The 12,258-nt window shown below is 39.5% G+C and overlaps 1 protein-coding gene across 1 annotated transcript in view; it reads left to right on the top strand.

The window, feature by feature from the left end:
* Positions 1-12,258, top strand: part of nudt6 (nudix (nucleoside diphosphate linked moiety X)-type motif 6) — a 102,575-nt gene that overhangs the window by 13,925 nt on the left and 76,392 nt on the right. Inside the window, exon 2 of the mRNA XM_059965087.1 lies at positions 1,060-1,263. Coding sequence (XP_059821070.1) covers positions 1,060-1,263 — 204 coding nt within the window. The remainder of the gene's footprint in view (positions 1-1,059; positions 1,264-12,258) is intronic.

Here is a 12,258-nt window from a genome sequence, read left to right as displayed (position 1 = left end):
ATGGCTATGGTAACTTGGCTGTTGCTGCAAATTTAACTGGAGCAAGTGCTTAAGTAGTGAAACTCCAAAAGCAGATCGCAGCAGTCAACTCGCTCACTGACTCTCAAAAATCTTGCCAGCATCTACAAGTTACAAGTCAAGAATGTCTAAAATAATGTCTGGAAAGTCTAAGTGTGCTGGAATAATCTTCATCTTCCAGTATTGAAAAGACAGCCAGAATATTATCAAACATTTTTGGATTAAACTCCTTGATGATGGATGAGACCTATTTTTGCTTAATACTACACTAAGTGGATGCTAGACATGCCAGACTGAGAATTCTGACTTTACAGTTGAAATCTTTAATTAGTTCTTACATTTAGTATCAGGAATGCAACATGCGTCAGAATAAGAAATATATTCACTATGCTTTCTTACACTGATTGAAGTCTTTAACAGTGTTTAAGAGTCACTTTACAGCAACGTTCAGTCTCTTGCCTCCCAGCTTCTGATAACGATATATTTAATAGGACAACCTATAGAAAATATCTGCACTTATTTACATAATCTAATAGACTACAGGCATTGTTGAAAAAGTTTTTTTTTAAATTAATTGCCATTGCAGTGAATAGCAGTTAAGACTCAATCATTTTGCAGTGTGTCTCGAGTCACACATATACAGGGAGAAGATAGCAGATTTCCTTTCCTGAATCAGATAGGCTTTTGTAACAATCCAATAATTTCATGGTCCCTCGTACTGTTACTGACTTATAATTCCAGATTTGTTCAAGTAGCTGAACGTTAATCTCCCAGCAGCTTAGTAGGCATTAAACGGTGTGGATCTTTAGAACACCATTGTGTGCCTCTGTATTGTTAACTGAGTAGTATAACGAGAATACTTCAGATGCTGGAAACCTAAGCTAGAAACTGAAAATTTTGGAAATACCAGATCAGGCAGCATCTATCAGGAGAGAAACAAAGCTAACGTTTTGGGTCAATGATCTACAAGAGAACATAGTCATAATATACAACAGTTTAATGAAGTGCCATTAAATGGGATGGAATGCATTTTATTTGCAGATGCTATTATACGTTGGAAAGCCGAAGGCAAGGTGGCAGTTTGGTTGGAGGTTCCTATTCTCCAGAGCCGTTTTATATCTGCTGCAGCTCATCAAGGTTTCACCTTTCACCATGCAGAAAAGGACCATTCTACGCTGGCACTTTGGTTAGCCACGGGGGAAAGCAAACTTCCTCCTTATGCAACACATCAAGTAGGAGTGGCTGGTGAGTAAAGACTTTCAGTCCTCATTAGTAGTTTTGTTTTACCAGTACGTTAAATATACTTTTCACACTTAGGAAGTGACGGTGTTCAAGAATGGAACAGTACAATCATCCAGCAGAAACTTTGCTATGTGGTGCAAAATCTGTCTCAAGAGTAATTCTAGGACTTGTATTCCACTTCTTCCACCGAGGCTGGGTGGGACTACAACCAGAGGTCATGGATTAAGGGTGAAAGGTGAAAAGTTTAAGGGGAACATGAGGGGAAACTTCTTCACTCAGGGTTGTGAGAGTGTAGAACGAACTTCCAGCACAAGTGGGGCATATGAGCTCCGTTTCAACACTTGGGAGAAGTTTGGATAGGTACATGAATGGTAGGGGTATAGAGGGCTATGGTCCCAGTGCAGGTCGACGGGAGTAGGCAGTTTAAATGGTTTGGCGTGGACAAGATGGGCTGTACTTTTTTAATGACTGCACGTAAATCAGTTGAATTATGTTAAGCACTATGAGCAAGTGAGCAAGTGCCTTCAGTTATTATTTATAAACTGCCTTTCTTCAGCTTAAACTTCACATTCCTGCTTATATTTTTATAGTTCAAATTGAATTATTTTTTAAGATCTACCTTCTTTCAAGATTGAACAGCCCTAGTTCTTACACTTTGATTTAAATTTACCCAAGTGCTAAATTTCTGCAGTTTCCGCTTTTATATATTCCGTGCAAAACTTCCGAGCCTTCCTTGGTTTGGTATCCAAGAGAACTGATGGCAGAGTTCACATGGTCACCCCTGAAGGATATTTATACCTGATTTTCTCCAGAGCATATATGTCACCAGCTTGGCAAAGCCACTGAGGGAGCAGTGCATGTACAATTCATTTGTATAGGTGATTTAAGACACAGAAGGAATGCAAGTTAGTGATTAATTAGGGATTTGGGCTTGATTGGATATATCAAAATATTTGGCACGTTGATTTGCTTGGCTCTGGCTTTTGTCCTCTTTGACTGGGAGAGACACAACAACAGACAGTAAGTACTTAAAAAAAAAACAGACTGAGAAGAAAGTTGCAATGAATATAAAAATCACAGAAAAGACATTTGTTAATACACAGGGGAAGGCAGTGATTAGGAGCAAAAATATGAGTCCCTTATAAAAAGATTAATGGGTGACATTAAAACACTGCAACCACAAAATCCTGGGTAATAAATTCAGGCTATAATGAAATGAATGGCAATCAATCTCTCAACCCTATTAAGCTTAATTCCGTTCTGCAATGTACATCCTTGAAATCTGATGCACCTTCTATTATGTGTAACAAGAACAGGCAAGAAAATTTAAATATTTTCAAATTAGGATACTTTCATTCTATTTCTACATAGTAATATTTGTTAATTAGTACTGTCTCAGAATTCTAATGGATGGCAATGCACTGCCTGTTACTCAACAGCTAGGGCTGAACTCAGGAAGTGAGTCTTAGGCCCATCTAGGTTTCGGCTGTGATGGAGAAACAAGGTACGTGGAGATGGAACTCAGGTGCTGAGAGAAAGGCATGTTCAGATTGAAGCCAGTGCCATCTGGCGAGATAATTCTTGTGGAATATGGTGAATGGTGATGAAGTAGTGTGTAGTTTAAATCTGACAGTAGATGGCAGCATTTGAGGTAATTCCACTATTCTGCTGTTTATGTGGAACATGTTTGAACATGTTTTTCCAATGTTTGGCACAATGAAATAAAACAATTTGGATTGTTTTCCAGTGAAGTGTGCTGAACTGCTTTTTGAATGTGCAATTTAATTTGGGAAAATTTTCAATTTTATTTTTCAGAGTCTTGTTATTTATTGAATTTGGCAAACTCGGTTGCTTTTGATTATTATATAGAACAATCAAGATATACATCAAATTTCAACCTCTATAAACTGCAACTAAATCAATCAGGAATAGTAATACTTACAGACTAGATCAAGCCTGAATGTGGTTGTAGTTCACTTTTATATTTTGATGCACATTTTCATCTGCAGTTTACTTTTCTGAACGTTTTCATCATCATCATTCTGCTGACCAGCACAATCCACAATGGCTTATTCTGTTATCAGTATGAACATTAAAAGCTGTGTACCATATTCCCAAAGAACGTTTAATACTACTGTAAGTTCTGTATGGTTAATAATTGTTACTGGCACTGTTTTAAAAGTGGAAAATAAATTCCTGACGTGTTTTATTTCACAGTTTTTCTGGAGTCACAGTAGCATAGAAGTAGACCCTTCATTCATGCCGACCATCAAGCAAACATATACTCTGGATTCTCCCCATATTCCTATCAATTGCCCACAGATTTTAACGCTCTACTCTTGAGCAATTTACAGTGGCAAAATAACCCACCAGCCTGCCCATTGTTGGAATGTGGGTAGAAACCTGACCACTCACAGAAACCAACATGGTCACAGGAAGAATGTGAAATTGAACCTGGGTCATTAGAGCATTGTTAATTAAATTATATTGTCATTAGCTGACTGTGAGAATGATAAATCTTCTGATAGTTGTTTATTTAAAACTTTGCTACCTTATTCATCCCCTCATAGAAGTTCATACTGTCATCTGCTCAACAGAGGGGCAGCCAGGAGCTCTGTGGTCAGACTGAAAGAGGATCAAACGATGAATCACCAAGTTGCACTCCTTCACATCCTTTGATTTGCGCAATTCAGGAAAACAATTAATTATCGAAAGAGGATTATTTCATTTACAGGAAAAATATATAACAGTCCACATCCCCTCCATTAATGGAAAATTAAAAGTTAGTTATGATCTTATGTGGCTATGCAAACAAAAAATAATGAAATAAATATATTGGTTTTGGTTTATTTTATTAAAGAAAAAACAAAAGTTCATAAATTTTCACCAGGAAGATTTTCATGGCTAACATGACCACCTAACATTTAGCTACTGTAAAGATTGCTCTACACAAGAAGAGAAGTGAGTAATGAAGAGTTTTCCTTATTTATCCTTGCTTTTGTAAACAGGATGAGGTTTAACCTCAGAATATCTGCTCTGCTGCTGTCAAATGAAGAATAAGCTAAATACAATACTTAACAATTGAAAGTATGCATTATTGTCCAAAATGGCTCTATCATTGAAATAATGGATATGGAGCAATACATTATTCAAATTTATCCCATACTTATGCTATAACTTGGACAAAGCTCACTGAGAAACTCCAGTTTTCAGCTACTAAACATGGTCATGGGAAAACAGGAGCAAGAATATTCAACCTTTCAATCCTGTTCTGCCAGTTAGTATAATTGTTACTGACGCTCTTTCTCAACACCCTTTTCGCACTCTCTCCCCATATACCATGATGTTTGTTACATCTAGAAGCCCACCTATTTCCTTATTACACGTTCAGATTCCGATCAGTGTATTCGAGCAGTATGTTTACACAATACTTCACAGTGCCAGTGACCCAGGTTCAATTCCCGCCAGTATCGTTTGTCCGTTCTCCCTGTGACTGTGTGGATGCTCTGGGTTCCTCCCACATTACAAACACGTATAGGTTAGGGGTAGTAAGTTGCTAGTGCCAGAAGCATGGGGACTCTTGCAGGCTTCCCTCAACACATGCTCAGACCATACAACACAATTCACTGTAAGTTTCAATGGTTTGATGTACGTCTGACAAATAACGCTAAACTCTAGTTTATCACATGAAGTTTGCGAAGTAAACGGTATGCATGTATAATAATACAGTGAATTCTGGTTAATGAGACCATCTGTTAATTGGAACAGCTGCTTATTTGGAACAACTCTTAAAGGACAAAAACTAATTGAGAAAATAACTGGGATTCCCTTTGCTTAATTGGGACATTATGTCATTCAGTTGAGACAAGTGACTTGCTGAACAGTTTCTAACTGGCATCAGTCACATGTACTTGCATGGCTGTTAGGACACCACACTGTGCTTTGAGCGAACAGTTTTTAAATACCATCAGTTGTGTGTGTTTTTGTTCAAAAAACCGATTTTTTGTCACTAATAGTTGGCGAGAAATAAGTAGTAAGACAATTCAGAAATGTTTTGCTTAATGCGGTTTCAAGCACTGGAGCTTGATGATCCACAAGTGAAACTGAAATGATTTCACTACAAGTTAAGAACTATGAAGAATTTCAAGGAAACGACAATCAGCTTGAATGTTACAATGAAAATGAAGTTAACAGAAACATAGAAAATCTACAGCACAATACAGGCCCTTTGGCCCACAAAGCTGTGTCGTACATGTCCCTACCTTAGAACTACCTAGGCTTTACCAATAGCCCTCTATTTTTCTAAGCTTTATGTAGCCATCCAGAAGTCTCTTAAAAGACCCTATCGTTTTTGCCTACCACTGCCGCCAGCAGCCCATTCCGCGCATTCATCACTCTCTGCATAAAAATCTTACCCCTGACATCTCCTCTGTACCTACTTCTAAGCACCTTAAAACTATGCCCTCTCATGCTAGCCATTTCAGCCCTGGGGAAAAGCCTCTGACTATCCACATGATCAATGCATCTCATTATCTTGTACATCTCTATCAGATCACCTCTCATCCTCCATCGTTCCAAGTAGAAAAGGCCAAGTTCACTCAACCTGTTCTCATAAGGCATGCTCCCCAAACCAGGCAACATCCTTGTAAATCTCCTCTGCACCCTTTCTATGGTTTCCACGTCCTTCCTGTAGTGAGGCGACCAGAACTGAGCATAGTACTCCAAGTGGGGTCTGACTAGGCTCCGATATAGCTGCAACATTACCTCTCGGCTCTTAAACGATTGATGAAGGCAAATGCACCGTATGCCTTCTTTACCACTGAAGGATGCAGTTGTTTACAGCATTGTATGAAGGCAGTCCATTATCTGCACTTGGTACCTGTCTTGAATTTGTTCACTTGCAGTGAAAAGAACATGACACAGATGAATTCATACATCAAAAAGTATTAGGAACTAACTCACAATTTTATAGTACTGTAGTAGTATTGGTAGTGTTCTCATTTCTTCTATATTTCATTAAATACATAATTTGTTACTCTGTTTATTTTTTTAATACCTTTTTAACTATTTTCGTTTGAGTTAATTGGGGCAGCCAATTAACTGAGCCGAAATGTTCTGCTCCCAATGTGTTCCAATTAAATGGAACCCACTGTATGTTATGACTGAGACTAAGCACCGATCCAATGTGATATGTAAACTATACGACTGTAGTTGGCTGAATCAAATGTGGTAATGAATCAGCATTTCGGAGGGAGATTGAAAATCTGCCTGAGTGGTGCCATAACAGCTCTCACTCGATGTCAGCAAGACCAAGGAGCTGAGTATTGACTTTACGTGGAGGAAATCAGAGGTCCATGAGGATCGGAGGGAGGGTGTCAGCAACCTTAAATCCCTCGGTATCATTTCAGAAGATCTGTCTTTGGTCTAGAATGTAAGTGCCATTTCAAAGAAAGCATGGCAGCACCTCTTTAGAGGCTTCCGAAGATTCGACATGTCATATAGAAATTCAGCATACCTCAATAGATGTGTGGTGGAGAGTATATTGACTGGTTGCATCACAGCCTGGAATGGAAACACCAATGCCCTTGAATGGAAAAGCTTTCAAAGAGTAGTGGATACGGCCCAGTCCATCACTGGTGAAAGCCCTCCCCACCAGTGAGCACATATACACGGACTACTGTCACAGGAAAGCAGCTTCCATGATCAATTACACCCGCCACCCAGGCCATGTCCTCTTCTCGCGGCTGCCATCAGGAAGAAGGTATAGGAGCCTCAGGACCAACACCACTGTTTCAGGAACAGATATCACTGCTCAACCATCAGGCTCTTGAACCAGAGGGGATAACATCACTCAGCTTCACTCGCCCCATTACAACTGTCACCACAACCTATGAACTCACTTTCAACGACCCTTCATCTCATGTTCTCAATATTTATTGCTTATTTATTTATTATCATTGTTTTTTTATTTTCTTTCTTTTTGTATATGCACAGTTTGTTGTCTCTTTGCACGTTAGTTGTCTTTTCCGTCCTTTTAGGTGCAGTCTTTCATTGATTCTGTCGTGTTTCTTGTATTTAATGTGATTGCCTGCAAGAAAAAGGAATCTCAGAGTTGTATATATTGACATGAATGTAGTCTGATAATAAATTTACTTTGAACTTCGAAATACAGCGAATAGAGCAATGGGTGCAAAATAATAGAATGATGCCAAGTACAGCAGAACAAAGTGAGGTAGTGCAAAAAAATACTGAAGTAACAACCATGGAAAAAGTAGAATTAAAGGTTCAAGAATACGGCAACAGCACTGGGAAGGGGGGAACACCATGGTATCGTAACAGTCAGCGCAGCGCTATTACAGCTCAGAGCATTCCAGAGTTCAGAGTTCAATTCTTGCGCCATCTGTAAGGAGCTTGTATTTTCTCCCCGTGGCTAGTGCTGGTTGGTGGGTTGCTGGGTGGTGCAGTTCGTTGGGTTGGAAGGGCCTATTCCACACTGTGTATGGATAGGTACATAGATACATAAAGAGATAAATAAAGAAATAAGAGGTGATTGGTTCAGAAATCTGATGGCAACAGGGAAAAAGCTGTTCTTGAGTCTGGTAGTCTGAACTTTCAATCTGCCATGTCTTTCCTAGAAAGTAGAAGAGAGAAAAGAGAGTGAGGAATCATGGAAAATAATGTCAGCCTTTCAATTGCAATGCACAGTACAGATGGGCTGGTGGAAGGAATTGATGAGTGTTTACCAATCTCTGCATGTTCTGACAGTCCACAGCACAGCAGTTGCCATACCAGACTGCGATGCAACCCATTAGGATACCTTGTATGATGCATGAAGTTTGAGAAAATCCATGTAGACAAGACAATTGTCCTCGGATGCCTAAGGAAGTACAGATATTGAAGTACTTTTACAATCGCTGCATCAGTGTTGAGGGATCTGGAGAGTTTGCAGGTGATATGAATTGAAGTTGTCTACCATCTCTACAGCAGTTCTGTTGTTGAGAACAGGGTTGTATTCCAACCACCCCCCCCTCCCCACCACCATTGGCCCTCTTCTTTCAGTCAATAGCCAGCTCTTTTATCGTGCCTGCATGAACAGGTGGGTTGTCACTCTGACACCATGACACAAGGTCAACAGTTTCTTTCCTGTTCTCCATTGAATCATTATTTTGATCCGGCCTACAACAGTGATGTCATCTGCAAACTTGAAGATCGGCTTGGCGCTGTTATTGACCACCCAGCCACGAATATATATGGCGGGGTAGGGCAGGGGACTAGCATGCAACCTTAGGAAGCATCAGTGTTAAAGGTCAGGATGTATGCAATGTTTTCAACAATTTTAAATGACTGAGGTCTGCCAGCCAGAAAGTTTAGAAGCCATTTACAGATGGGGGTCTCAAGGCCAAGGTCCATGAGTTCAGGAAAAGATCGTTGGGTGTTATGGTACTGAAGGCGAAAATGTAATCAAAAAATTGGTGGGTATCTGGAATAAGTTGCCAGGGGTAGTAGTGGCATTTTGGATCTGTGAATGAATATTCAGGGAGTGGAAAGATATAGATTATGTGCGGGCAGAAGTGATTTATTTTAATTTGGCATTGTGTTTGGCACAGGCTTTGTGGGCCAAAGGAGTCTGTTTTTGTATTGTACTGAGCAATGCTCTAATAACATCCTGACCGATGTATTCTGCAAGTCAAAGTGATTCAGAGCTGAATTTATTACAAGGGAAATGGAATTCTTCATAGACCTGTCTTTCCTGTAGTTACTTGGCCTTTAGAACCATATTTAATAGAGAACTCTCCATAGATTCACCTCCCTTGGAGTGATGAAATTTCCCTCATCTCAGTCCTAACAATTTTACCCAATATATTGTGAACCTTCATTATAGACCCCTCTGTTGGGGGCAACAACCTCCTGCAGCCAGTCTTGTCTAGCTCAGAATATTTTCATGTTTCAAGGAGCTCCCCTGTCATTTTCTAAACTGCAGTGAATACAGACCTAGTAAAGCCATTCTCACAACAGTGCTGCCATCACAGGAATCAATCTCATGAATCTTTGTTGTGTTACTTTTAAAACGTGGAACCTTTCTTAGGTAAAAAGACTAAGAGTGTGCGCAATACTCCTCGACAACTTAGAGAAGAGAAATAGAATATGAGAGCAAAATTGCAGCAGACATAACTATTGGCTTTAACAACTTCTTCAAACTTGTGGGAATAAAAAGCAAATACAGATGTAAGACCCTTACTTAGAACAGATGAATTTCTAATGGTGATTGAACAATTGGCAGAACAATTAAACAATCATTTTGGGTTCTGCCTTCATAGGAGAAAATCCTCTTCACAACTCACAGCCCCATGCCATTTGATGTTGTTGGAAAACCTGGAAGTATTACATTCGGTTCCCTTATCCAAATAATCAAATACAGTGTGAATAACTATGACTGAGTATCAGTCCTGTGGTACTGCACTTGTCACTGTCAACTTGTATAGAGGAAATCATACGTTCCTATTCTTTGGAGTTAAGGGAACTACAGAGGCATGAGAGAAGAATTGATTGGATAGGGACACTAGCAGGGATAACAGCAGAGCAGCAATGGCTACAGTTTCTGGAAGCAATCAGAAGGTGCAGGATAAATACTACCTGAAGAAGTAGTAGTATTCTAAAGTGTGGCTGACAAGGGAAGATAAAATCAGCATAAAAGCAAATGAGAGGGCTAACAATATATCAGAAGTTAATGGGAAGCTAGAGGGTTTGGAAGCTTTTAAAAACCAACAGAAGGCAACTAAAAAAGCCATAAGGAGGGAAAAGATGAAATATGAAGGTAAGCTAGTCAGTAACATCAAAGAAGATACAAAAAGCTTTTTCAGTTATGTGAAGGTTAAGAGAGAGGCAAGAGTGGGTATCGGACAATGGAAAATAATGGGGGACAAGGAAATGGCAGACAAATGGGATAAGTTTTCTCCATGAGTCTTCGCTGTGGAAGACACTAGCAGTAAAGTGGAAGTTGGAGTGCGTCAGAGGGTAGAAGTGCGTGCAGTTGCTATTACTAGAAAGAAAGTGATTAGAAAATTGAAAGATTTGAAGGTAGATAAGTCACCTGGACCAGATGGACTACTCCCCAGGGTTCTGAAAGAAGTAGCTGAAGAGTTTGTGGAGGCATGAGTAATGATCTTTCAAGAATCAATAGATTCTAGCATAGTTCCAGATGACTAGGAAATTGTTAATATCACTCTACTCTTCAAGAAGGGAGAGAGGCAGAAGAAAGGAAATTATAGGCCAGTGGTTGGGAAGATGTGGAGTTGATGGTTAAGGATGAGGTTTCAGGGTGCATTTTAAAATAGGCCAAAGTCAGCATGTTTTCCTCAAGTGAAAATCTTGCCTGACAAATTTGTTGGAATTATTTGAGGAAATAACAAACAGGGTAGACAAAAGAGAATCGTGGATGGTGTGTACTTAGATTTTCAGAAGACCTTTGACAAAGTGCCAGACATGAGGCTGCTTAACAAGTAACAGCCCGTGGTATTACAAGAAAGATACTTGCATGGATAGAAGATTGTCTGACTGACAAGAGCAAAGAAAGGGGACCTATTCTGGTTGGCTGCTGGTGACTAGTGGTTTTCTACAGGGATAAGTGTTGGGACCGTTTCTTTTCACATGATACATCAATAATTTGGATGAAGGAATTGATGATTTTGTGGTGACCAAGTTGAAAGATCATATGAAGATAGATGGAGGGGCAGGTAGTGTTGAGGAAGCAGGGAGGCTGCAGAAGGACCTAGATAGATTAGGAAAATGGGCAAAGAAGTGGCAGATGGAATACAATGTATGGAAATGTACGGTCATGCACTTTGGTGGAAGGAATAAAGACATAGACTGTTTTCTAAACAGGAGAAAATTCAGAAATCAGAGGTGCAAAGGCACTAGGGAATCCTCTTGCAGGTTGAGTCGGCAGTAAGGAAGACATGCAGTGTTAACATTCATTTCGAGAGGGCTAGAATATAAAAGCAACAGTGTAACTCTTTAACGGCTTTATAAGGCATTGGTCAGACCATACTTGGAGCTTTGTGATCAGTTTTGGGCCCCTTATTTAAGAAAGGATGTGCTGGTAGGTCAGAGGAGATCAGCAAATAATGATCCCAGACATGAAAGTGTTTGAAGGCTCTGAGCCTTTGCTGGAGTTTAGAAGAATGAGGGAAGATAACATTGAAACCTATTGGATATTGAAAGGCCTAGATAGAATGAATGTGGAGAGGATATTTCCTACAGTGGGGGAGTCTGGGATAAGAGGGCACAGCATCAGAATAGAAGAATGTCCGTTTAATACAGAGATGAGAAGGAATTCCTTTAGCCAGAGGGTGATGAATCTGTGGAATTTAATGCCTCAGACAGCTGTGAAGGCCAAATCATTGGGTATGTTTAAAGTGGAGATTGATAGGTTCATCACCTAATAAGGGCATCAAAGGTTATGCAGAGGAAGTTGGAGAATGGGATTGATAGAGATAGTAAATCAGTTATGATTGAGTGGCAGAGAAGATTCAATAGTCCAAATGGCCTAATTCTGCTCCTATATCTTATTTCTCTTGCGTCAGATTTCATTCAGTAGTCAGCTAAGCAGAAAACAGCTGTTTCAGTTTATGCAGACACACATTCCATTATGTCTATTGTGAAATGAGAGTTTCAGGAAAATCTCATGGACAAAGCAGCACACAGTGTATTTCAGCTGAAATGTTATGTCAGTGCATCATTAAAATGGAATTAGTTGAGCTTTCTTATGACCTTTCTACCAAAATAAATAATTTCCCATGTAGGCAAGCATCATCTCAATATTAAAAACTGGTAATTCCACCCCTGTGGAATCACTTAGTGAATATTGACTAGCAGTTTATCTTTTATCAACACTTATTTTAATATGCGAAAAATGCTATGGACCTATTTCTTTCCATGAATCCACTAGGTAAAGGCTTAATATCAATCATCCGAGATAAACTAGCAGCCTTTCAACGG

The sequence above is a fragment of the Hypanus sabinus genome, chromosome 3, assembly GCF_030144855.1.
Source record: "Hypanus sabinus isolate sHypSab1 chromosome 3, sHypSab1.hap1, whole genome shotgun sequence".
In the NCBI taxonomy this organism is placed as follows: Eukaryota; Metazoa; Chordata; class Chondrichthyes; order Myliobatiformes; family Dasyatidae; genus Hypanus; species Hypanus sabinus.
Note: the sequence above shows the minus strand (reverse complement) of the source record. Positions and strands in the feature narration are given on the sequence as shown.